The 25,731-nt window shown below is 54.3% G+C and overlaps 1 protein-coding gene across 9 annotated transcripts; it reads right to left on the minus strand.

The window, feature by feature from the left end:
• Positions 1-5,444: 5,444 nt before the first annotated feature.
• Positions 5,445-21,296, minus strand: RAB36 (RAB36, member RAS oncogene family). 9 transcript variants are annotated; one of them, XR_005983678.1, is made up of 12 exons: positions 21,108-21,296; positions 20,321-20,403; positions 17,186-17,277; positions 15,535-15,600; positions 15,006-15,107; positions 12,769-12,833; positions 11,181-11,232; positions 10,588-10,669; positions 10,186-10,276; positions 8,565-8,662; positions 7,841-8,047; positions 7,028-7,155 (listed from the first exon to the last, which is right to left on the minus strand). XR_005983678.1 is itself a non-coding variant. In XM_041728347.1 (11 exons), the coding sequence occupies exons 1-11, from the start codon at positions 21,175-21,177 to the stop codon at positions 6,710-6,712; spliced, it is 1,269 nt and encodes a 422-aa protein (XP_041584281.1). In that variant the 5' UTR covers positions 21,178-21,296; the 3' UTR covers positions 5,445-6,709. The 9 variants fall into 9 exon arrangements, 6 of the variants coding, with proteins under 6 accessions (XP_041584281.1, XP_041584282.1, XP_041584283.1 ...); XM_041728347.1 differs by lacking the exon at positions 7,841-8,047 and having other exon boundaries at positions 5,445-7,155; positions 8,543-8,662; XM_041728349.1 differs by lacking the exon at positions 7,841-8,047 and having other exon boundaries at positions 6,850-7,155.
• Between the last annotated feature and the right edge of the window lie 4,435 nt (positions 21,297-25,731).

Below are 25,731 nucleotides of genomic sequence, written 5' to 3' on the forward strand. Positions count from 1 at the left end.
ATGCAACTCTTGGTCTTGGGGTTGTGGGTTCCAACCCCATGTTGGGTGTAGAAATTACTTAAAAATAAAATCTTTTAACAATAAATAAATAAATACAATTTAGTTTACTTCAACTTGAATGAATTCGAATTCAAATAGCCACAGTATCTGCCATAAGCTGTGGAGGGACTGGCTCAGATTTGTTTTGTGGACAGGTGGGAGGTAGGGGGCCGGAGCAGGGTAAGTGGACAGGAGCTGTGCTGCTGGCCCAGATGAAAGGTGCTGGTGACCCAGAACCAGACGAGGAGGGAAGCGAGGCAACAGAGAGAGGGAGTCAAGTTCCAGGTTGGTTCTGGACTTAAAGATGGATCAGATGTGGAGGAAGAAGGACCAGCTATGACGTAGACAGTGGGTTGTTGGTTATGATGGGGAAACTGGAGTCCCCATGTGAGGAGGCTTCAGGTACCTGAGGAGGTACAGAGAGGAGTCAAGTGGAGAGAGAGTGGTTGGTTCTGGGGTACCAAGGAACCGTCAAGGTCAGGGATAGAAATGGGAGTGTTGTTAGTGAACAGCTAGTGTTTACGGCCATAGGGCTGAAGACTCTCCCCGGCTGCCCAGGGGGACTAGGTGAGGAAGGGTTAGGAGCTGGACTAGGAAGGAAACAGAGGCAGAGAGACCGAGAAGCACTCGCCAGGGAAGTGACAGGGACCCAAGAGTCCCGAGGGAGGCATCCTGCATGAGGAGGGCAGGATCCCTGTGAATGGCAGCTGAGTCCTCAGGTGGAAGGACGTTGGGTTTGGCACCATGAGGCCAGCAGAGCCAAAGTGGGCCCCAGGGCCTGGCCACACAGGCTGGAAGCTGATGCTGGTCCCACAGACCCTTTCAAGGGGTTCAGCAGGTGGAGGGGACTTCAAAAGGGGCCAAAGCCCTGAGTAGCAAATTACATTTATTTTCTTCATCATTATGCTTTTCTGAATGTCTCATAATGAAAATGCCTATCTTTTGTAATGAAAAAAATAGATGTTATTTTTAAAAATTTTTACAGCTTTATTGAAGTTTACAGATGTAATTGATGTGCAATAAACTGTACATATTCAAAGTGTACAACTTGATGAGTGTAGACATGTGTAACACACCTGTGAAGCCATCACCACAATCAGATAACAGACATTTCCATCATTTCCAATAGATACTGGTTTTCTTTTTCATCTGAGAACCGAAGTGGGACAGAGAAATAGGATTATTGGTAATGTCTCCCCTCAATTTCCTTCATTTTCTGGGATACAATTCTGTGGCTCTGTAATTTATTTAAAAATCACACACAAAACATTTATGGTGTTTTAAAAAAATCAAACTCTCTCTCTCTCTCTCTCTCTCTCTCTCTCTCTCAGGCACCCTCAGCCATCCCTGAATCTAGAAGATGTTGGCAAACCCTTCCCCAAGGCTGCCCTTTCCCTTTGCTGAAAGAGGCTGGGACCCAACAGTCCCCTCTGTAGACAGAATGTAGAACTTCCAATGTGTTAAAACTGACGGTGGAAACAACCCAACATCCAGCAGCGAATGAATTGTTACTCAGAATGTGATGCATCCATACAATGGAACATTATTTGGCCATAAAAAAGAAATGCAGTGCCCATACTACAACATGCGTGAACCTTGAAAAACTTCTGCTAAGTGAAAGAAGCCTATCGTAAAAGTCCATATATTGTATGATTCTATTTACATGAAATATCCAGAATAGGCTAATCTACAGAAATAGAAAGTAGGTTGGTGGTTGCCAGGGATAAGGGAGTAGGAGAAATGGGGAGTGACGGTTAAAGGTCATTGTGTTCCTTTTTAGAAATGTCCTAGAACTTGACAGTGGTGATTTTTGCACAACTTTGTGAATATGCTAAAAACTATCCAATTATACACTTGAAATGGATGAATTGTGTGTATGTAAATTATATCTTAATAAATCCATTGTATTAAAAAACATAAATCATGGAGGATTAGCTAAGTCAGCCCTTGGGTCCCCAGCCTGGGTGGAAGCAGCAGCCCCTGGTCCTGCTCACTAAGGAGTAAGGAGGAGTGTTTTTCTAGCATCTATTTTAATGTTCCCATAAGCCCAGGGATTCACCTGACTCCTCAGATGAAGACAAGTTTGCACAGCACCCAGCCCTCAGGTGTGGGCAGGCTTGAGACCATCTTCCAGCTCCACAGCCTATGTTCTTTGTGTCATTCAGAAGTCAGAAGGCCCCACTAATGTGAAAGTAGGAAATTTCCATTTGTTCGTTGTGAAATGGACTGGCCACCCCTGCCCTTGGGGACTTCCTGAGCAGGTCTGCCAGCTACAGTTAGGCAGGATGTACACTGCACAAGGGCACACATCAAAGGGGGCACGGTTCCCAGCTTAGACCTGATAGATATGAATATTGGTGATGGCAGCAATTGTAAAAAGGTGTCTTTTCTCACAAAATCCGTTTATGACAGCAGTTTTCTAATATAATGATATCAAATGCCTTGAGCAAGAAGTTCTATTTTTAAATTGAGGTGAAATTCACATGGCAAAATTAACCATTTTGAAGCGGATGGTTCAGAGAGATTTAATATATTCACAGTGTCGTGCAACCATACAGCTTGTATCTAGTTCAAAAATATTTTCATCACCGGGCACCTGGGTGGCTCCATCAATTGAACGTCTAACTCTTGGTCTTGGCTCAGATCCTGATCTCAGGGTCATGTGACTGAACCCTGTGTTAGGCTCTGCGCTGGGTGTGGAGCCTGCTTGGGATTCTCTCTCTCCCTCTCCCTCTGCCCCCACCCTGTATATACTTTTCTCATCACCCCAAAACCCAAAAGGAAACCCTACACCCACTAAGCAGTGGCTCCTCATTCTTCCCTCCTTCCAGCCCCTGACAACCACTAATTTCCTTTCTGTCTGTACAGATTTACCTATTCTGGACATTTCATATTCGTGGATTCAAATAATATATGACCTTTTGTCATATATTTGGCTTCTTTCATATAGCGTAGGGTTTTCAAGGTTCAACCACGTTGCAGTGTGTGTCAGTACTTCATCCCTTTTAAAGACTGAATGATATTCCATTGTACCAATGGACCATGTTCTGTTTACTCATTCACCCGTTGTGGACGTTTGACTAGTATAAATAATGCTGCTCTGAACATGTGTGTGCATGTACTCGTTTGAGTCCTTGTACTCGTCCTCGTTTTCAATTCTTTGGTGAATATTCCTAGGAATAGGATTTCTGGATCGTATGGCAACTCTATGTTTAACTCTTTAAGAAGTGCGTGGGTACCTTTTTCTAGCTAATGCAAAGGCACTGCATGGGTGGGCGCAGTGGCACTGCCCATAAGAGTGGCTTCCATCCACCCACCCCCCGCCAGCTGCCCAGCCTGGGGCTAGGGGCTCCATGGCTATGGCCTGTTTCCCCACCTCACAGCTATCATCCTGGCAGGAGGCAGAGAAAAGGGCTCAGAGAAGAACAGTGACCCCTCAGTCACACAGCAATCGGTGGCACTGCCCAAGTCCCAAGTTGGTGTTCCCAGCCACTGTGCCATCAGGCGAGATCGTCAGATATGGCATTATAAAGACAGCAGGGTTTGCCTGAAGACCTTTCCACCTGAGACCAACCTGAATATCTGGGCCTTTTCCTGCTCATTCCTTCCCCTGTCTGTACCCTTATCCTCACCCACTTTGGGGCCTGGAGGCCAGAGGAGGGATCTCTTCAAGCAGGATGAGGCCATGGGCCCCCATCTGTCATCTGTTATCACCCTCTGTCATCTGTCAGCCCCAGGGAGCTGCAGGCAAGATCAGAAAACAAGGGCGATCAATACAGCTTTCTTTTTTTTTTTTTTTTTTTTTAATTTTTATTTATTTATGATAGTCACAGAGAGAGAGAGAGAGAGAGAGGCAGAGACACAGGCAGAGGGAGAAGCAGGCTCCATGCACCGGGAGCCCGATGTGGGATTCGATCCCGGGTCTCCAGGATCGCGCCCTGGGTCAAAGGCAGGCGCCAAACCGCTGCGCCACCCAGGGATCCCTCAATACAGCTTTCTTGTCTGCTCGCTCGTGCTATGTTGGACGGTCCCTGGCTGGGCATCTCCTCCAGGCCACCAGCCCCAGGCCCCGAGTGGGGAGCAGGGATTTCTGCAGGACGCCCTTGGCCAAGGGTTCTGAATGAGTGAGTGTGTGAGCTTTTCCTCCCAAGCGCCCCCCCCCCCCCCAGGCTGTGATTCCACCTCCCTTCTGCAGAATCAATTATTGATAAGAGCCCTACAGGCAGGGAATCCCAGTGGGGGGTTCCTGGCTGCCATTTCCAGCCTTCATGGTGAATGAAGGGGCTGGGACAGGATGTGCTTGTTTCTGAAGGCATGGCCTGTGAAACGGTCCAGGCTGTGGCTTCCAGTGGTCAGAGAGGCTCAGAGGCCAGCCAGTGCCACCCACATGTGGGCCAGAGAGCCTTGGCACTGCTTTGCTTGCCTGAACACCCAGCATGTGTCCCTGGAGACAGGGTGGGGAGCAAGCAGAGCCAAGAGCCTGCACACAGCAGGCTGGGGTGCAGGCTCAGACAGGTGGCTGGTGGCCCTGAATGCTGGGGAGGCGTCTGGTTGTGGGGGTGGAGGCTGGGAAGGATCTGGGCTGCCTGGAAAGAGGTGGAGGCGGTGTGACAGCCACATGGCCCGTCTGCTGATCAACTTCCCTCGCGGGAAGGCCTGACATATGGGAGGTGACATGGGGAGGCTACAGCAGATGGCAGAGGAGCCCAGGAGCTGTTGGGAGGGTGTCTCATTGCTGGGCAGCGCCTGAAGCCCTGAGCTTCTTGGGCAACAGTGGACCCAGCCCCCACCCTGCCAGTCCTTAGGAGCCCCTTCTCCCTCAGAAGAGGAGGGCCCTTTCTGAGTTGGGTGCTGGTTCTTCTGAAGACTCCCCCCACCCTATGCCTTCTGGTGGTCCCTGCTCTGGGCCTCCTCGGTCACCATGTCCTCCCTGTAGGCTTGGAACTCCTTGTGAACCTTCCTAGGTATGCCAAATCTCATCGGTGAGAATGTAAGTGATCCTCTGTCCATCTCTGTTCCAGTTACCTGGATTTTGGGTAACCTTGAGTCTCTCTAGAGATTGAGATCCATCTGGGGGTGGCTCCCATCTCACCCCACAGCTGAGGTGGGGGTTGAATGGATCCTTGGCCTCCCTCTGCCCACCAATCTACGGGCCCAGGGCACAAGATTAAGGAGACTGGGAGCAAGCGCACCACTCTGGGTCACTGGGGAATCTTCATCGCAGGTCATGTGGCTGTAGGGCTAGGGGACTGACTGAAATTGTGGGGGCCCAGGGAACAGAGGAAGGGATTGATTAGCTCATTTCCTGGCTCTACTGGGGACCCTGAGGAGGGCTGGGTGTGGTTGGGTCCATGCGAATAAACCATTTTTGGGGTCACAACCCTGGGTGACAGGGCACTGGGACCCCCTGGCTGCGGGGATAGACATGTAAGGGACACAGTGTCCCAAGGACAAGGCTGCTTGGCAGAGACAAAGGGCTGTGGGACAAACCTTTTCTGAACCATTTGCATGTGATCCTGGGTCTCTGCACCAGAAACCACAGCCCAGTTTTGAGGTGTTTGAAGAGAATGTCTTCGCTAACTCGTTGATTCTGACAGAAGACTCCGTATCAACCAGTGGGAAACAACTAAACATGCACAGCGGACAACATGGGGAGAGGTGTGTTTTTTTTGTTTTTGTTTTTTTTACATTTTAACTATTTATTCATGAGAGACACAGCGAGAGAGAGGGCCAGAGACACAGGCAGAGGGAGAAGCAGGCTCCATGCAGGGAGCCTGATGCGGGACTCAATCCTGGGACTTGGGATAGTGACCAGAACCAAACACTGAGCCACCCAGGTGTCCTAACATGGGGAGAGCTTAATAAAGGGCTACTTGTAGAGAATGGGTGCTCAGAAGCTAGTAACAGGACCTCCTGATCAGCCCCCCACCCCAATCCCAAGGCCTAGAGGGGTGAGGGGAAGGGAGCCATTGGAGAGTGCCAGCTCTCTGTGGCCAGGCTCCTCCATCCCATGACACTTTCTGTTGTGTGCCACAAACCTGGTCCTAATGCAGCCTGCCCCCTGACCCCCCATGACTGTGTCTAATGGACCAAGCTGGGGCCCCCATCCACAGAAGGGCCAGCACGTTGTCTTTGGGAATCCTGAGTATACAAAGTCACAACTCCAAGGACGGTTTCTGCAGTACCTTTGGTAAAGGCTGGAAGCTGGACAGAAGCCTAATGTGCCACTTGGGGGGGCAGGGCACTTGGACTCTGGTCCATCCCCTGAAGGAAAACCGGCAGTTGCTAAAGGAACAAGTAGGCTCTGTGTGGAGGGAGGGCTCCTGCGCGTCAGTCAGAACGCAGGCTGCGGCTGGGCAGCATGTGCGGGGAAAGACCATTCTGCTCAAGCAGCAAATGAGCCAACAAACATGGTTGTGCCGCATGGGAATAGTCTGGAAGGACTCTTACAGTTGTTAGCAGCACTTACTTCCAAGGACAGGAAGGGGACTTTCACACTGTATACAAAACCTTGTAGTGTCTTATTTTGGATTAAAATTCTCGTGTACATAATTCCTTTAACAGTGATTTATATAAAGAGGTGTTTTTTTTTTTTTAATCTGTAAACAACAGCTAAAATGTGGTGAAGGGAGACTGAACAGAAAAAGATGTGTCCTTCCCCAACCAGCATTTAGCAATTGCTGCCAGCCAGTGAATATGCAGCGGGCACCCACAGTGTGCCCAACACCGTTATGGGGTACTGTACTGTTCGGGGCACTGACCAGAACAGCTGTTGGCAAAATGCTCGCCATTTATGAGAAGCAGGCAGGATATGCCCAGATGTGCCCACCTGCTTGTGGGATGGGATGGGTGGGGAGGAGTGGGCACCCAGCCAGGGGCAGGTGCGGGTAGTTAAAGCCCCCATAGAAGAGCAACCTGAGGGCAGAGAGAGAGTGGGCACTAGGGAGGGCATGCCTGGGTTGTGCCTGCCTGTCCTGGATGTGCAGGATGGAGGGGTGTCGATGAGGAGCTTGCCAGACTCCGGAGGGCCTCCGATGTCCTCCAAAGAGTCAAGGAGGCCACCACAAAGGTCCTGAGAGGCAGGCACGCAGAGTTTCTTGTTCTCCAGGCCCTTTCCTGTGGAGACCAGAGAGAGGGGTGGTGGGGGCAACCACAGATACCAGCCCAACAGTGTCTGCGTGACAACTGCCAGTAACAGCAGGGCAGCACCATGCACAAGGGATGCAGCAGTACTGTACCCCAGGGCAGCTCAGCTAGGGAAATTCATTGTCCAGGTGGGCCAGAGGGGCATGATGGCCTTTTCTTCCCATCCTCACCCACTGACCAACAGGACAAGGATCAAAGAGGAGCCAAAGCTGACCCCTGGGCCAGAAGGGGCCTGAGAGACCCTCTTGTCCATCCTCCTCCAGAGAGGCAAGGCTGACCTGGGATCCCACAAGTCTATGGCAGAGGGACAGTGGACAGTGAGGCCTTGGGGCTCTGGGACTGAGAACTGCAAGTCCTGCTAATAACAGAAAAGACTTGCCTAGACCACTGAGAAGAGAAGGATCCTGAGGCCAGCCCGGCAAAGTGGTCAGAGGGCCTGTGTGGGCAGCTAATGTGTGCCAAGACTGAGAGATGCAGGCTGTGGGGCACAAGTGTCTCATGTCTGCACTTCTGAGGCCTCTAGAGGCCAGGGGGGGATGTCTGGTGACTATCTGGGTGGAACTGGCCTTCCAGATGGTCACCACTGTGCGCCCACCAGTGGGGCAGTGAAGGGGGGCTCCTGGGCAGCCAGTGCCACCCTTTCCTGGCTCCCAACCTGCTAAAGAGAAGTTGCTGAGCTCTGGGGCTCAGCATGGTGGGTGGGCAGCTACGGATGGCTTCATGTCACCCCATCCACAGTCATGGGAGGCACTGCCCATGTGTGTGCGGGGAGTAGAGGCTTCTGATGCAGGCCCCAGCTAACAGCAACCCAGGCTGGAGGACGGCGTGCTCTCCTGGGTCTCGGGTGGACTCTCCTCCATTCCTGTAAGGATGGGAGAAGTCACCTGGCATCAACTAAGTGCCTGCAGCTAACACGGAGCAGCCACCCTCCCGTGCCACTGGCACCCACTCGTGACTGCTGGGCAGAGCTGAGCTTGACCCCCAGACCTCTCAAGCAAGGCCTTGGTGACCTGGCATTGGCCGAGAGGCCGAGGATGTATTCCAGATGGTGGAACAGCAGGGGGAAAGACCCAGACTGGGAGAGCCAAAGCTAGAACACATCCACACAGCCAAGGACGCCAGCCTGGCTCGTGAAGAAGCTCCTGAGGGCAGGGAGAGCCAGGGAGCAAGTCTGAGCTGGCGGCAGGGTCAGGGAGACTGAGGACTTGATATCAGAGTAATGGCAAAGATGGTACCCCCGAGAGGACAGCTCAAGGGGACAAGTTAAGGGGGTGGCCTCTTGGGATGGGAGGACGGTGGACATGGATTTTAGGCTGCTAGCCTGCTCCCCAGCTTTGGCCCCACTGTCTGTACGCACGGATGAGGTCTCCGTCGCCGACCTGGGCCCGGGCGCTGCTCCTCCTCTCCAAGTCTTGCAGAACCGACTGCTCGAATGCCAGGGCAGCTACACGGCTGAAGAATGCCTTCACGTTCTCCCCTGTGGGCCCAAGAGACAGCCCTGACCCCATTACCTCAGCCCTTACTCATGGACGAATTTCAGAGCCAGGAGGTATGGGAGCCAGGGCTGCCCACCTGTGGAGCTGCCTGGGGTGGCACAGGGCAAGGGATGGTGCTGGCCGGCCTGGCTTCCCAACTCTGGGGCCCTGGGGCCCCCTGCTCCGGCAGCAACCTCAAATCTCTGAGCCTTGGTTTCCCAGCATCTACTCTTCCAATTAATCACCACTGAGTATCTCCTGTGGGCCTGCCACTGGGATGCGTGGAGATCAGAAGGGTGTCTGCTTTTCCTGTCACTTTTGAGCACCTGTCGAGTGGACAGCTATGAGGATTAATGGGGGAGGTCAACTTCCACATAGACTTCCTTCAGGCAGAGAAGGCCACCCATCTGGGCACAGAGCTAGGTCCCCCCCGCCCCTTTGTGTAGCTGACAACCTATACAACTGCACAGGGCAATCCTGCTTGGCCTATAGGGAATTCTCAGTGAATCTCTAAGGGGAGGCAGTTATCAGAGGGTACAGGGGATGCTGTCATGAAGGAGCAGAGGGAACTGGGTTGGGCTGGGGTTGTGCTACCCCACCATGTGGTACCCACCCTTAGTACTCTCATCCTTGCCTCACCATCCCTGACCACGTGGTACCCACCCTTAGTACTCTCATCCTTGCCTCGCCATCCCTGACCAGATGTCTATTACAGCCTCTCACCTGGAGCAAGGACTTCAAGGCATAATTCCTGAGTCCCCTGAGCTGCTGGGGTCTTCTATGAGCCAGTCACTGCATGGTATTTCATTTCACCACCACCACCCCCAACAACCTGTCCTTTGCTTCTCTGTGTTTTCTAATTTTTCCTCAGTGAAAACATATGGCTTCTGTAATTTAAAACACATTTTTTTGCAAGAAAGATGAAATGAGATGGACAGCATCACCCCATTTCCCAGATGAGGACACCAAGGCTAAGACATTAGGCATCTAGCCTGGGCTGGAGTAAGCAGGGGCCTGTGGGTAAAGCCGGCTCAGGGGCTGGGCGTCCTGTGTGCCTGGAGGACAGACTTGGGATGTGGATGAGGGCCAGGGGGCCATGAGCAATGTTGCAGTGTCTTCCACGATGACATCCGGGAAAGACATGGGAGCCCCAGTTACTGGGCCCTTCTATGTGCCAGGAGGTGCCTCTTAGGTGGGGGGGCAGGATGGTATAGTGGTTACAGGTGAGGGCTGTATTCCAATTCCAGCCCTGCTGCTTCCTCCCTGTGACCCTGGACGTGACCTTGCAGGGATAAAATGGATCTGCCTCACAGAGGGAGGGGATGCATTAGAGAACACACGCACAGGGCCAGGTGTCCCTATTCCTGGTGCCCATGGGTCTCCCTCTAGAGTCGAGGAGACATCCTCTCAGGCAGTGGAAGGCCCTGTTGGTCACCAGCACAGCTGGCTGTGACCTGAGCATACCACAGAGCCACAGAAGGAGACTTCTTGCACCCTCTGGGGCGATAGCCCCGCACCCACTCACCTGTCTTCGCTGACACCGACCAGTACTCGGCCTGCATCTCGTTGGCCAGGCGCACAGCCTCCACCTCTGCCTGCTTACATGCAGCCCCTGACTGGGAGAAGCAGCCCTCCTGACCCTCCTGTGTGTGTGGGGGGGAGAGCTTCCCCCTGTGCCTCCACCTCCCCGTCTCACCCTGGGATGGGCAGGTGCATGGGCTGGGGTACACTTCCCCAGGGGTGACATCCTGCTGATCCCTCTCCAATGAGACCAGCACAGGAAACTCAGGTGCCCCTAACTTTTAGTTCCTGGTCTTCAAATTCCCATCTAGGCACATCAATGCCACCCTCCATTCCCCAAGCTTGGGCTGAAAGCAGCTGCATTCTCCGGAGGCCCCTCCAGAGCCTCTCGCTCTGGTGTGCTCACCAGAAGGTCCTTCTTTGTTCCAACGAGGAACACGAAGCAGGAGCCCGGCTCGTTCTCCCTGAGTGCATCCTCCAGCCACTGCCTGCACAGAGGGAAGACAGGCTGAGAGATGGCATCCATCCACCTAGAGAGGTCTGGGGGCACACTGGGAGCACTGAGCCACGAGTCACAGGGAAGGTACCCAGACCCCAGCTGGCTGAGAGGGGCGCTGGTCATGTTACCAGGTCTCCAGCCAAGACAAGAGGACTGGTTACACATAATTTGTAGGACCCAGAGCAAAGTGAAAATGGGAGGCCCCTCATCCAGCAATCACCAAATCTCTCAAGATGGTGACAGCAGAGCTTTAAAGCAAAGGCAGGCCCTTCTGAGCCCGGCCCCTGTCAGCCTGGGCTGGCTGCAAACCCTGAGCTGGCCCTGCCTTCAGCAGATGGGGGCAAATCTTAAGGGATAATGTGGTGAGGAGGCAGTAAGTGGCCTGTGGGCGGTCAGTTCTCACCAGCGAGTCTGGTCCCTTGCATCCGCCACTAGGGGCCCAGCTCATGGGCATTCCTGAACCCAAAGGAACCATAGGGGCTGCAGAGTCCCAGACTTGCCTGGTGTGCTCCAGAGTCTGCACGTCAGTGAGGTCGAAGGCTGTGATGATCACTGTACACATGGGGAGAAGCCAAGAGCTGGTCAGCAACAGATGAGACAAACATGGTGTACAAGGAGGGGCTCCCCTCAGGCAGCTCCCTGCTCCCCAAGAGAAACCCAGAGAGGAGCCGGACTCCGCAGAATTGCTGGGATGGCCTCCCAGGCAGTCAGCCCGGGTCTTCACTATGAAGGCTGCGAAGGAGACACCACATGGCGCTCCCTTGCGATCTACCAACCCACCGCCCTCTCCAACCCATACCCAGAGGCCCAGCTCGAGGGGGTATCCAGGGAGGCAAGATGAGCTCATGGGCTCCTTGTGTTCAAATCTCCTCTCTGCCACTTACAGCTAGGGGAGCTCAGGTGAGGGCCTTAACTGCTGAGAGCCTCAGTTTTTCCATCTGTGAAGTGGTGAGAACGATACCTCAGGCTCTCAGGGGTGCTGTGAGGTTTAAGCAAGAACAGCTATTTTATAAGCTCTTGATCTAGGGCCTGATGCAGGACTTTCGATCAATGGCATCTATGGCTCTGAGGACAATAGCAACAGACAAGCAGCTTTAGGGGAACCATTTCTGAGGAGCAGGGTGGTTCTCATCACTGGTCCTGCCCAGGTCCCATGGTGTTCAGGGTGTCCAGGGTCTCCTGGTGTCCTGAGGGGAGTCCTACGTAGAGAACATTCCAGCAAGGCCTGCTCTCTACTGGGCCTGGGAATGTGATCAGGGCCAGCTAGAGCCTTCCTCTGCATCTTGCCTGAAGCTGCAGGAGGCCCCTTGAGGCAGAGGGGGATGAAGCAAGGGAGGCTACAGAGCATGGTGATGGTGGTGGGCTGGGCTGCTGTTCTCAGGGGTATGCCCAGTGCCTGACACCTCCTCCTCAGGGGATGTCTTCCCTGAGCAGACAAGCCACAGCTGGAACTCCGACTGTAACCAAGGTGATCACGGTTTCCTGGTTTTGCATTTTTCAAATCTCCAATAGCAATGTTGTGATTTCTTTACACCAGCATCAAGTAGACATAACTGGGTCTCATAACTTGAGTCTGGTTTTGGATACCGTGAATGGTTTTCCACCGAAACCCCCAGGAAGCTAGTGTTGAAGTGGGGATCTTATGCTGTCGCCTGTTGCCTGAGAGGCCTGCCCCCCCGCCCCCCCACCAGCAGGTGCAGTCCTCCTGTGGCCCTTCTACTTTTCCCCTCCAGCCTTGCCTCCCCGCACCTCCTCCAGGAGTCAACTCTGTTCTTTTCTGGGGTTTCTGGACATGTGCCCCGTCCCCCCCGTAAGCATCCTACTGAGCTGAAACGGTGGCTGAGACCCCAAAGCGAGCACCCACCAGCACAGGGTCCCTGCAGGATGTGACTGCTGAGGCCAACCCCAGGCCCAGCTGGCTGGAAAGCAGTCTCCTCATCCCCAAGGGCTGGCTGGGGATTTTCTCAGTGGTTCTTGGAGGGCAGATTTGGTGCCTGGGCGGAGGACCTGGACTTGTTATGAGCCCAGTGGGAGCCTCCTGCCATATGTGGCTGAGGGCCCCACCATTGCCATCACCCGGATGCTCACCCTGGGCACCCCGGTAGTAGGCAGATGCGATGCACTTGAACTTCTCCTGCCCTGCGGTGTCCCAGCTGTGTGGTGGCAAAGACAGAAAGGGAAAGAAAGAGGTGGCAGATGAAGCAACTGCAGTGCTCTAAACCACCAGCTAGTGGTCCCCGCCCCGCAATTCTTCAGGATTCCTTCCCATGGGGCCCCAGGGGGGAATTCCCTAGCTGGAGTCACATGCCCGTGGGGGAGGGGCCTGACCTAGTTCCACTGTCTAGATGAATGGAGTTGTAGCTCAGTCCCTTTAGTCTGTGCCATTAAAAAAGAGAGTATGCCCCTGATGTGCTCACTTTGAAGATGTGGAAGTCCACCTGCAGACGTGGCCTGGTGAATGGCCCTGGGATTCTAGGCTCTGCCACTTGCTCGTGTGTGGCTGGCCCATGGCTTCACATTTGGCCCTGCAGCAGAGGGGATGCTCAGGTCCCTAGGTGGGACCTGGGAGTGTCTCTCTGTCTCTCATGAATATATAAATAAAATCTTAAAAAAATTAACAAGGTCTGCCATCGGCACAGTATAGGACAGGGGGAGACACATACTGAGATCTACTTGCTCTGGTTTATTTATTTTTATTTTTTATTTTAAAAAAAGATTTAATTTATTCATGAGAGACAAGATAAGATGATATAAGATAAGATAAAATAAAATAAAATATTAGAACCAGGCAGGCGGTCAATACGCAGGACTGACTCTGAAAACCCATCCCTTTTTAAAAATAGCAGATCAAAATTTAACTTTCTTCTGTAAACGGAAAAGTAGATAAACCATGAATAAGATCTCAATGGTCTGAAATTTTTTCAAGTGATTCAGCATGATGCAGAACCTTTTGGCACTGTTCTTCTGTTAATTCATTCATAACATCTTTCGTTTCTGAAGATGACTCTGGGTGGGAATCAGGGAGGGTGGCCTGGAGGTGGGGCCAGTGGGATGGCTGGCAGTGTCCCCAGTAGGGCTCATCTACGTTGAGCCAGGACTGCGTCTCTACTCTAGTCAATACAGCCGTGGCCACAAAGGGGAACCCAGCACAGGCTGTTCTCTGCCTGGCCCCACCTGGGCTGTCCCATCAGCTCTGTGCTCTTCAGCTCTCCTGGCTCCAGAGCCCCTGGGTCCCCAGCCCTGCATTTTCACAGCCTCTTCTGCTCTGGTCTGGCCCCATACTCTCTCTTGGGCGGGATGCGGTGGTGCCATCTGGCTCTAGGATTGCACTGGGGCTGTCCTCAGAGAAGCGGGCAGAGTTAGGAGCTGAGGTCCACGAGAGGGAGAGCTCCATCTTGATGACCCTAGATCTCCAGGCTAAGCCCAGGCAGGGCATAGAGGATTGAGGATGAAACCAGAGAAGCAGGTGTGACTCATAGGGAGAGAGAAAGAAGGGGACCAGGACCGAGGCAGCAGGCCACAGTGGTGTAGGGGCAGCTGGGTGGGGAGCCTAGGAAGGGGAAGGAGCCACACAGGAGAGACTGGAGTGGGGAGAAAGTCACACAGGAGAGGGTTCAGCTGGTGACACATAGACCTGCAGCATCCTACAGGTGCTAGAGGAGAGGGAAGGCAAGGTCCAGAGCTCTGGGGAACAGACTCTGGGCTGTTCTGAGGGAAACGGGAAGGACTGAAGCCAATGGGGCCACTGAGATGCAGAGACATGGGGTCTGCAGGGAAGCAGACAGAGGGAGAGAAACGGGAGTGGAGTGCAGACAGAGGGGTGAGGAGGAGTGGGGAAACATCAAGCCCGAGGAAGGTGCATGGACTAGGGGGCCTCCACCAGAGTCCGGCAGGCAGGGACCGCTTTGGGCTCCGTTTTCCAGATGCGAACAGATGCTCAGAGGTCTGAAGTGACTGGCCAGACGCCACCCTGCTGGCCTGGTGGGGGGATCACTGAGCACCAGGCAAGCTAGGGGTGGGGACCCGGAGCCAGAACGTGAGGGGTAGGCATCAGGGTAGGATGAGGATGGGTGGGCACATCGGTCTGTGAGGACTTTCCCAGGTCTGATGACCAATGTGAGACACCCATGGGGACTGAGGGAGTACAGGCCTCTGGGAACTGGCACAGCTCAGTTTCATATAATCATTCCTGTTTATCTCGACAGGTCCTCACTGAGCACCACAGGGCATAGTCAAGGAGCTCACCAAGGCTTTCCCATGGCTCTCCCCTGACAAAGCCCACTCATGAGCCACACGGGAAATGGCATGACACAATGACCACTTACATCTGCAGGCTGTAGGGAATCCCAGCGATCTCGAAGCGCTCGATTTCAAAGTCCACCCCGATGGTGGCCTTGTAGTCACGGTCAAAGACATTCTTGCAAAACCTGTGGGAGTTAAGGAAGTCATCAGAGAGGCTGTGTGTGGAAGCTTCGCTCATGACAGTCAAAGTCTACAGGCAATGGGAAGTACACCCACAGGGAATATGAGATGATGGTCCACAGAGGGAAACAGTAGACAGACGGAGCTGCTGATAAGAACTGCTGGGGGGAAGGGGGCTGCAGCAGCCCAGATGGCAAATGCTGCAGGTCAGGGCCAGTGAGGCATGAGCCCATGGTCCCAGGGGATGGTGTCATGAATGCCAGGGTCCTGGGACCCTGCACCCTCCACCCAACCTGGATCTCCCTGATTCCTTGTACCCCCTCCGAGGTGTGGCACCCAGCAACCACACAGTTTTGATGACGACAGTGTCATTTTGGTCTCCCAGGGAAAAGCGTGACAGCCCGTGCTGGGAGGTGTGGGCAGCAGGCGCACCTGTGGATGAGGCTGGTCTTGCCCACGTAGAGATCGCCAACGACAACCACCTTGGAGAGTCGGAGCCTGTGAGGGATATGGCTGTGTTGCGTGCGAGCGTGGCCACAGAGCATCTTCACACATACGGGCCCTTCCTTCCCTGAGCTTCCCACTTGTTAGCCACGTGTCAGTCCTTAACAGGGAACAGGCCACCTGCTGAGACACTCTGGGATGTGTGTCCCCATCCCTGGCACTCACAGGAGAGGGCAGAAGGCCTGTGTTTGTTCTAGGGACTCTACTCTCTCAGGGGCTGTACCATTGACCCTACTGGGCCCAAGTGGTGAGGATAAGAATTGGGCACGAAGGGAGGCTGAGTCTTGGGCTGACAGACTAGAGGGAGGAGTCCCAGGTGGGGCTATATGGAAGCTGTGGCACAGTGAGGAGCCTGGACATGTGAGGACCAGACACAGTGCTGTGGGCAGGGCCTACAGGCACTGGGGGCAGAGCCCCCGCACCTTCCTACCCATGCCTGGGGCTGCAAGGGCTCCTGCTTTGGCAAGCAGGTACTCCCTGACCAGGACACTATTGTCACTAACTGCCTGGCAGCTCATGCAGAAGGAGCTCAGACATTGGACCAAGTACTTCCTCTGCCTGCAGACAGCAAGAAGGCACCTGTGTTACCTGGGGACCTGATACAGCTCCCCTGGCCGTGTCTGGGGGCACAGAGGCTGTGCCTTCTCTGCTCCCAGGTGGCCTCTGGTTCTGGAGCAGGATGGCCCTAACTCCAGCTTCCCAGATGAAGGAGTAAAGGTACTGCTGAGGTATTATGGGGGTACCCACTGTGTCTCAGTTTCTCACCTCCCAGAGCTGTTGTGAAGGGTGTCAGAGAGGTCACCTACGTGACATACCACCCTAACTGGTGGCCATTGCTCTCATCCTGTGACCATGGCTGCCGTGGACATTCTGACCTGAGCCCGGCCTCAGTCTGTGCTATCTGGGAACTCAGAGCTGGGCTTCCACAGCCACCTCCCCACACCTGTATGACACCTGTGAGCCCCACTGACTACCTGAGCAGACCATGAGCTCCTCAGGAGGAGAGGCAAAAGTAGGCCCTGGTACCTGTGTGTTAAGGGAGGGAGTAACTGCTGCAAACTTCCAAAGCCAGCAGGGCTAGGTGGTGCCAGGTGCTGGGGCTGCTGAGGCGGGAGCAGAACAGACACAGCCCTCGCCCTCACAGGCTAGGTCTAGTGCTGAATCTAGAAGCAAACTCGCAAGTCTGTAAGATAAGTGCTTGGGACCAAGAAGCACACAGGAGGGGTACCCAGCCCAGGCTGGGGAGGCGGGGATGGGGGTGGGGAGTCCTCTAACACTATACTGTGAGCTGAAGGGTAGGAAAGACATTCCAGATGGAGAAAGCAGACATATGCCAAGGACCTCAGGCTGAGAAGTCACGTGCAGGACTTCTTGAGAAAAGGGGAAGCCGTTCTCTATGGCAGACATTCTCTATGGCAGCAAAGCCAGGTGAAGATCCCGGTTATCTCTAGGCCCATCCTGGGCTCTACAGGCATCATATGTGTGTTTCATCCGCCCATTCATATATTCATCCATGCATTCATTCCTACCCATTGCCTCCCCCCACATCCCGCGCCCCCTGGGTTATGGGGTCACTCACCCCACAGTCCCTGTGTTCCTGCGCTGGCAGGTGGTGCTGACCTGCCCATGGAAGTGCTCCTTGAGCTGCAGGCAGGCGTCAGGGGTGTACCACTGGAAAAAGCCAGACAGATGGACAGATGGACACTTCATCCTACAAAGCTGCAGCTTGACCAAGTAGGGCAGCAAAGTGGTGACTTGCCTGCCAGCATTCCCTACGGGCCAGCTCATCAGTTTTCCCTGACCCCTCTGTCACACACGTCCTCTATCCCATCAGTGGCCCCGAGACTCCCAGGTCTTGTGAGTCCTGAGGAGCAGCAGTGGGGGTCAGACCAAAGGGCCCAGGTGGCAACTCGGAGAGCTGGGTCTTGCCTGGGGCAGCTGTGCCCTTGCTGTGGGCATGTGGCAGGTCCCTATCCTCTCTGAACTTCTCCAGGCGAGAAGAGGGGTGGGTTATCAGGGCACTTTTGGCACCGAGATCCTTCCATGCCTTCTAGGATCTTGGATGCCACGTTTGCTTTGAAACTGTGTATCTATGTGCAAGGAAAATATCCCGGAGGGCTCTCTGGGTCTTCCACGTTTCTTGGAAGGCAGAACGGGTCAAGATTGAAGAGCACCCCCTCAGGGTCAGGGAGACCTGTGTCTCCCCTTAGCTGCTGTGTGATCCCAGGCAGCTGTCTAATGTCTCTAATCTAGAAGGCCCCAGAAGCCTGGGGGCATAAAATGAAATAATGCTTGTAAAGCCATCAGTGGATACACTAAGTGCTGCACAAATATTTGTGGCTATTAAGATGTCATGATACACGTTGCACGCCCCTATATTTTACCATCGGAAAAGATGACATTAAACAAACTGAAGGTGACAGTCATGTTTTGCTCTCAGATTGGCAGAGGCTGAGGATGGCATGTGGTGAGGATGTGGGGAGAGGGGCATCGTTGGAAGCTGCTGGTGGAAGCTGCTGGTGTGGCCTGCTGTGATATGGCAAGGGTACCCCCAGGCTGCCCACCATGTCCTTTGGGGCACTGCTGGGACCCACAGCTCCCCTGTGGCAAGGGCTCCACCTCCCTCCTAGCCTTAGCATTTCTTCTGAGTTCCTGGGCACGGAGGTGGGCTCTGCCCTGGAGCACCTGCCCCCTGGACTTCAGGCAGGATGGAGGCGGCAAGGACAGTGGAAGCAGCTTTACAAAAGGTAAAGTCACAGCATCTCAGTGAGCCCGTTTCCTCATCGGGAAAGTGGGGACACTCATAACCTAGTCATGTGGTTGGGGGGAGGAGCAAATGGGTAAGGCAGGTGAGCAGCTTGGCCCACAGCCCACATTCCTCACTACCTCATGAGAAAGCAGGCTGCTTCTCCCCTCCCCCATCCACTTTCACGGCAGTTTCAAATGGGGTGCGGGGGGGGGGGATGGGATGGGGGGTGTCAGCCTGGCCACTGTGGTCATTAGAGGCATCCCACCACTGTGGATGCACTGAAGAAATGTAACAAGGAGGACTGGGCAAGAAGTGTGAGCTGATTCTAGAAACAGGGAAACTGAGGCACAGGGTAATGAGAGAGACTTGCCCCACCTGACCAGGAATGTCTCAGGTCTGAAGTGGTGTGGCCCCGTGATGTATGATGAATTGCCACAGACAGGATGAGGAGAATCTCACCTTCTGTGAAAACACGGTGGATGCCTCCCGCCGGCTCTCAGGTCAAGTCCTGGCTCTCCCACGCCCAGAGGTGTGACGCCCCGCAGCACCCACCCACCCCGCCTCTCTGCGCCTCGCTGATCTGTTCTGTAAATGGAGCCCTCTGCACCGTGACACCTGGACCGTTCTGTGCCGATCATACTTCCCTTCCTTTTGGCTCACTAAACATCAGTGTCTATCATCCCTGGTGACCACGGTGAAGCTCTCTAGGGAAGCAATTGCCTGGGATGAAATCTGTTGGGATGGAAATTTCTGGGAGAATTGTCCACAGGTCTGAGGCACCACAGGTTTCTCTCTGGGTGTGCAGAGGAAGAAAAGGTGAGACAGGCCCAAATTACCCGAAGTCTGCAGTCCCCTCCTTCCTCCGTACCAGCCTGGGCACAGAATTCAAAGGACAGAGAGAGGTCATTCCAAGGAGAGGATTTTTCCCTCCATGCCCTGTCCCAAGTCACATGGAGGCAACCACGGACAGCAAGATCTTCTGTGTCCTTCCAGAGAGATTTCTGGCACATAAACAAACACATGCATTTGTCTTCTCCCCTCTCCTTTTTCCACCAGTGGAAGTATGCTCCATTCCTCACATTTTACTTAATTGACTTTGAGTCTCATTACACATCTGCTCCTGAAGGGAAGCCTCACTCTTCCTCCCGTCTGGGTCAGGACATAGCATTTTGCTGTTGAAGCAGCCCCCCCACCCCCACCCCCGGAAGACATTTTATACTGTGTCTGATCTTGTGCTTTACAAATTGCTCCACTACCTGGCCTTCAATGGCTGGATCAGAAGGCAGCGGCAACACAAAGGTGGGAAATATTGTCGCACGGCCTCCTCTAGGGGTTGGACTGATTTGCAACCTGATGCAACACCTGATGCAATGAATACTGGATTTTGATATGCATGAAAGACCGTCGTGTTTAAGACCGTCGTGTTTTCAGCAGGAAGCGAAGGCAGCATGGTAAGGAGGGAGGGCCCTGGATTTGGTGTCAGGAAACTAGACTGCTACTTTGATAATAGTAATAATACCAACGAGAATGGCAGTGACCACAACTCGGGTAAGGGAGTTCCTGTTTACCAACGCCAAGCACCCAATGTGAGGAATTATCCTTACGTATCAGCAGTGCTGAGAGGTTGAGTAACTTGCCCACAGTCACATAGCTTAATGATAGAGTCAGGATTCAGCCCCAGGACTGTCTGCCAAGTCTGTGCCTTTAACCTCCACGCCACATCATCTCCTGGGGTCACCCTTAATTAGCTGGTCCACTTCGGGCAAGTCAGTGCCAAGTCTCCCTGTTTCTGAAGAAGTCTACTGAGTTCCTGGGCTTTGTTAGAGAGGGACTGACGACTGACCACTGACCTCCCCGATTCTCCTGCTTTGTTTCTGGTGGTGAATGCAGGTGGGGAATGTGGATGTGGAGATGGTGTTGGGAGAGCAGCATGCACCTAAAGGGCTGGCTAACGACTCTCTCTACCTTAGGGAAGCTGGTGATGATGCGGTCCCGGCTCACAGGTGGCCCCAAAGACGTCAGCGAAGACCTCATCCTTCCAGGGTGTCCTGTGGACCCAGCCAGGCAAAAGAGGGTTAGGGAGCTACATAAATCCCTGGGGACTCATCCTTAAGTTTATGCTTAGCCTCAGTAGCTTTAAACACTGGTCCACGCCCCCTTCCCCCACAGGGAAACTGACCAGAGATCATCTCTTTCCATCTGCCGGCAGTATGGCTGGGGTGGGGTGGGGGGACCAGGCTTTCCTGGCCCTGCTTGGGGGCTCCTCCAACCAGGAGCGGCCTCTCTCTGAATTTATCACCGTGGTGAGTGAGGCATGGCACAAATGCCAAGCTGGGCATCACCACCGCCCAGGTGGAGGACGCAGAATTGAGGTGGTCCCCTGCTCCTAGTCTCCAAGCAACAAAGGCTCTGGGTGGGTCAGGGACCTCAGGTTACACCTACAGGCATTTCTCTGCACCCCTGCACCGCGCCCAGCGCCTGGCCCCTCACACCACAGCCTTGCGTCCTCTCCTGTCCTCCCCCCTCCGCTAGGGGGGTCTTACACAGGCCCATCGTCCTCCCCGACCTGACCCGGCTCCCCTTCAGGATCACGCGGCCCGGCCCAGGGAGGCCGCTCAGGGAGCAAGGAGGCCCCGGGGTTCAGGTTCGTACTGCGGGAGGTGGGCGGGGACGCGGAGCCCTCCCAACCAGGGCCTCCGGGACGCCCCTGCACAGGAGAGGACCAGGGGGGGGCAGGGGGCGGCAGACTCACCCGCGGGAGTTGCAAAGGCTCCAGGAGCTGCGCGACCTGGTCTGGCGGGGCCGGTGGCCGCGATCACCATAGCAACCAGCACCACGCTAGACCCGAGGGCGTCTGACGAATCTCTGGCGTCAGGGACGGGCTCTGGGCGGAGCTCACAGCGGAAAGAGTCCACACGCGGTTCCACCGAGAGGTCACTGTAGCAACCAGAGCGTCTCGGGGGAGCTGCAGAAGCTTCCAGGACACTGCGCACGCGCTGGGCGATCACCATGGTAACGAGGGCGGGAGGAGCGGGCTTCTAGTGGGGAGGCTGAGCTGCTGGGAGGCGGGGCCGAGACCCCGGGGGCGGGGCAGGGAGGCCAGGAGGAGGGGCCGGGACCCCGGGGGCGGGGGCAGGGAGGCCAGGAGGAGGGGCCGGGACCCCGGGGGCGGGGCAGGGCGGCCGGGAGGAGGGGCCGGGACCCCGGGGGCGGGGCAGGGAGGCCAGGAGGAGGGGCCGGGACCCCGGGGGCGGGGGCAGGGCGGCCGGAGGAGGGGCCGGGACCCCGGGGGCGGGGCAGGGCGGCCGGGAGGAGGGGCCGGGACCCCGGGGGCGGGGCAGGGAGGCCGGGAGGCGGGGCCGGGACCCCGGAGGGGGGGGGCAGGGCGGCCGGGGGGAGGGGCCGGGACCCTGGGGGCGGGGGCAGGGAGGCCAGGGAGGAGGGGCCGGGACCCCGGGGGCGGGGCAGGGCGGGCCGGGAGGAGGGGCCGGGACCCCGGGGGCGGGGCAGGGCGGCCGGGAGGAGGGGCCGGGACCCTGGGGGCGGGGCAGGGCGGCCGGGAGGAGGGGCCGGGACCCCGGGGGCGGGGCAGGGCGGCCGGGAGGAGGGGCCGGGACCCTGGGGGCGGGGGCAGGGAGGCCAGGAGGAGGGGCCGGGACCCCGGGGGCGGGGCAGGGCGGCCGGGAGGAGGGGCCGGGACCCCGGGGGCGGGGCAGGGCGGCCGGGAGGAGGGGCCGGGACCCGGGGGCGGGGGCAGGGAGGCCAGGAGGAGGGGCCGGGACCCCGGGGGCGGGGCAGGGCGGCCGGGAGGAGGGGCCGGGACCCCGGGGGCGGGGCAGGGCGGCCGGGACCCGGGGGCGGGGCAGGGCGGCCAGGAGGAGGGGCCGGGACCCCGGGGGCGGGGCAGGGAGGCCAGGAGGAGGGGCCGGGACCCCGGGGGGGGGGCAGGGCGGCCGGGAGGAGGGGCCGGGACCCTGGGGGCGGGGGCAGGGCGGCCGGGAGGAGGGGCCGGGACCCCGGGGGCGGGGGCAGGGCGGCCGGGAGGAGGGGCCGGGAACACGGGGGCGGGGGCGGGGGCAGGGCGGGGCGGGGCTGATGGTGGAAAGACTGGAGCACCTGGCCTCCAGGCCAGAGGTGGTAGCTCAAAAGAACGGGTGGGGATTATGTGAAGTGCTTAAATATTTATTTTCATAATATTAAATGTGATTTTTTTCTGGTTATCTAAATATTTCATATTTTTCTTTATATATTGGGATGGAGGGATCTCCAAGATCCCTAGCTTGACTCCTTTTTCTCACAACCCATAACTGATTTATCAGTGAACTCAGTAGGTTCTACCCTGAAAATTTGTCCAATATCCCCTTACTCCTCTCCCCCCTCCCCCTACTTCCACTGGTATTGCGCAGTGTATTACCTTTCTCTCCCTCCAGCAGGTCGCCTTGCCTTTACCCTAGCCCCACCCTATTCCCCTTCAGTGGCCCCAGGGATTCTCCTGTTAAAACAGATCAGATCATGGCAGTCTTTGGTTTCAAACTGTCCAATGCCTGCTCATCTCTCTCAGATTAATAAAATCTTTACAGTGGCTCAAAAGGCTTCACGTAATTTGCTCTGGCCTTTTTCCTCTCTTCCACCTCTTATCCCCCACCCCCCCCACCCCCTATCCCGCATAGACTCTACTGGCCTCCTTGCTGTTCCTGCAACACACCAGGCACCCGGGGGGTTTGCACTGGCTGTTCCCTAAGCCCGAATGCTTTTCCCCCAGATATTCACATTGCTCTCCTCCTTCCCCTTTTTTCAAGTTTGCTCAGATAACACCTCTAGATGGGGCCTTCCCAAAAGCAGCCTATTTACAATTGTAGCAACCTCCCAACCCCTTATTCTGCTCTGTTTTTCCCAGGAACCTACTATTTTCTAACATATTATATAACTTATTGTTTATGTTGATTGTCTATCTCCCCCCACTGGCAGCAGGGAGAGCAAGGCTGTTGATGTTTATTTAATCCACCTATTGTATTGGCTAACTAAACAGTGCCTAGGCATATCATACATTTAGTGAATGGTAAGTGAGTGAATTAAATTTTTAAAAAGAAGGTAAAGAACACAAGTATGCTGCCACGGTAAAAAGTAAATGAATCATGTTTACTTGTATAAGTTTAGCTTAGCTCTGGAAAGATACAGTGGTTGCTACATACAGATGAGGACAACCTGTTTGGCTGGGCCTGAGGAGGGAGGGAGACATTTTACTTTCATATGTTCTAGATTTCCTTTCATGTGCCTATAATGCCTATTCAATAAATAACTCAAATAAAAATAAACAATTTAGAATACAGAGAATAAATAACATTTCCCATCTCTGGCCCTGCCAGGTCAGCCTTAACGTATTTTGGTGTGCTTCCCTCCTTCTAGTCTTTCCCACAGATACCTCCTCCTCTCTGCAATCATGGCATAAGAACTTTTGCTGTAGCATTGGCCTTTGATTGAAGTCCAGCCCCCTGCAGCGGCCTACCACTCATTGACCTTAATCTGCATAGATCTGAATCTAATGATGCCTGAATATCATATGCCTGGCTTCTAAAGGGGTCATTTTAGAAAATTAATTTCTGTAATTAATGGCTGTTTAAAAGCTGACCTGAGTCACTGAGCTCCTATAAGCTAGTTTCTGTTTGAAGATGAGGCATGTCAGCTGGATGGCCTTAGAGGCACTTGTAAGACTGTGTAATCACAAAATGAGAGAGTGGTTAGCTTTGGAGAGGAAGATGGGGTATAGGATAGGGAAAGAGGATCCAGGCATTGATAATGTTCTGACGGTGAATTCACACGTGGTTATTATATTTTTATGTTTATAATTAACATATACTAATATTATGTTGTATGTATCTTTTAAAAGGGAACAAAAAGGAGATTGAAAAATGATAAAACTGGGGATGCCTGGGTGGCTCAGTGGTTGAGCATTTGCCTTTGGCTCAGGGCATGATCCTGGGATCCAGGGGATCAGGTCCCACATCGGGTTTCGTGCGGGGAGCCTGCTTCTCCTTCTGCCTGTGTCTCGGCCTCTCTCTCTCTATGTCTTTCATGAATAAATAAATAAATCTTTTTTTTTTAATTTTTATTTATTTATGATAGTCACAGAGAGAGAGAGAGAGAGAGAGAGAGAGGCAGAGACATAGGCAGAGGGAGAAGCAGGCTCCATGCACCGGGAGCCTGATGTGGGACTCGATCCCGGGTCTCCAGGATCGCGCCCTGGGCCAAAGGCAGGCGCCAAACCGCTGCGCCACCCAGGGATCCCTAAATAAATAAATCTTAAAAAAAAAAAGAAAAGAAAAATGATAAAACTGAAGGATAATTAAAAAAGAAAAAAGACTCTGTAACCAGATTCTGAGAGGCCTGGGGTTCCCAGCTTTTTTGTTTTTTGTTTTTTTAATTCATGAAAGACACACAGACAGAGGCAGAGACATAGGCAGAGAGAAGCAGGTTCCCCAAGGAGAGCCCAATGTGGGACTCAATCCCAAGACCTGTTTAAAACAGGTGCCCAGGGGGTGCCCTGGGGGTTCCCAGCTTTGAGAATTTACTTGATTCAGCTCCCTGGTTTCACGGACAAGGGACCTAAGGCTCACAAAATCAAAAGAATCAAGAACTAGAATTGGAACCCAGATTTTCTGACTGCTAGCCCAGTGCTCTCCACACCACCTTCCTGAAAAAGTTAGGGGGCTCTGGGTTAGAGAGATCCTTTAGGACTGGGTCCTTTGAAGAACCACAGTAGGGGACACATCTCTGCATCACAATATGGGGTCCTGGGCACAAAGATCTAAGTAAGTGATCTTCATTTCAAAGCTAATTGTGCTGGAGGCTAATGCTTGGTGCATTTGTTAGTTAAATTTCAGTGCTAAGGACTCAGGCAGAGGGGTGGACTTACATGAGTTGCTCTCTTCCTCTGCCTCAGTTTACTCTGCTATAAAATGGACCGGCCTATCAACTTCAAGGGTTTGATGCGAGGGTCACACAAGATGGTGAAAGTGCTTTGTAGATTATAAATCTTGATTCAAGTCCATTACCCATTCTTTTATTTTACATTGACTGAAAACCTTCTAGTATATTCGTGGCACTACAAAGGCAAGTAAACAGGACTGACATGGCCTCCACCCTCAGAGAAGCTGGAGTCTGCTGGGGGAAGCAGGGGAATAGAGAATTGGAGGAGGAAGAGTGCCAATGGGATAATTAAGCTATGGGGTCATTTATTAATATGGAGAGGATAGTATTCATGGTCGAGGTGTACACCAACTGTGTCCTGAAGGAAAAGAAGTGGTTAGTGTTACAAGCAGCTCAGGCTGCATGAAAGAGTTGACCATTTGGGAAATTAAAAGAATCCAGCATGGTCC

This window comes from Vulpes lagopus, chromosome 14, assembly GCF_018345385.1.
Source record: "Vulpes lagopus strain Blue_001 chromosome 14, ASM1834538v1, whole genome shotgun sequence".
Classification (NCBI taxonomy): domain Eukaryota; kingdom Metazoa; phylum Chordata; class Mammalia; order Carnivora; family Canidae; genus Vulpes; species Vulpes lagopus.

Coding starts and splice junctions, on each gene's coding strand:
- RAB36 (XM_041728347.1), bottom strand. CDS start 21,177: ATGGTGATCGCGGCCACCGGCCCCGCCAGACCAGGTCGCGCAGCTCCT. Junction 12,834..15,005: donor ATTCCCTACAGCCTGCAGAT/GTAAGTGGTCAT, acceptor GCCACCACACAG/CTGGGACACCGCAGGGCAGG. Junction 11,233..12,768: donor CTACTACCGGGGTGCCCAGG/GTGAGCATCCGG, acceptor CCATGTGTACAG/TGATCATCACAGCCTTCGAC.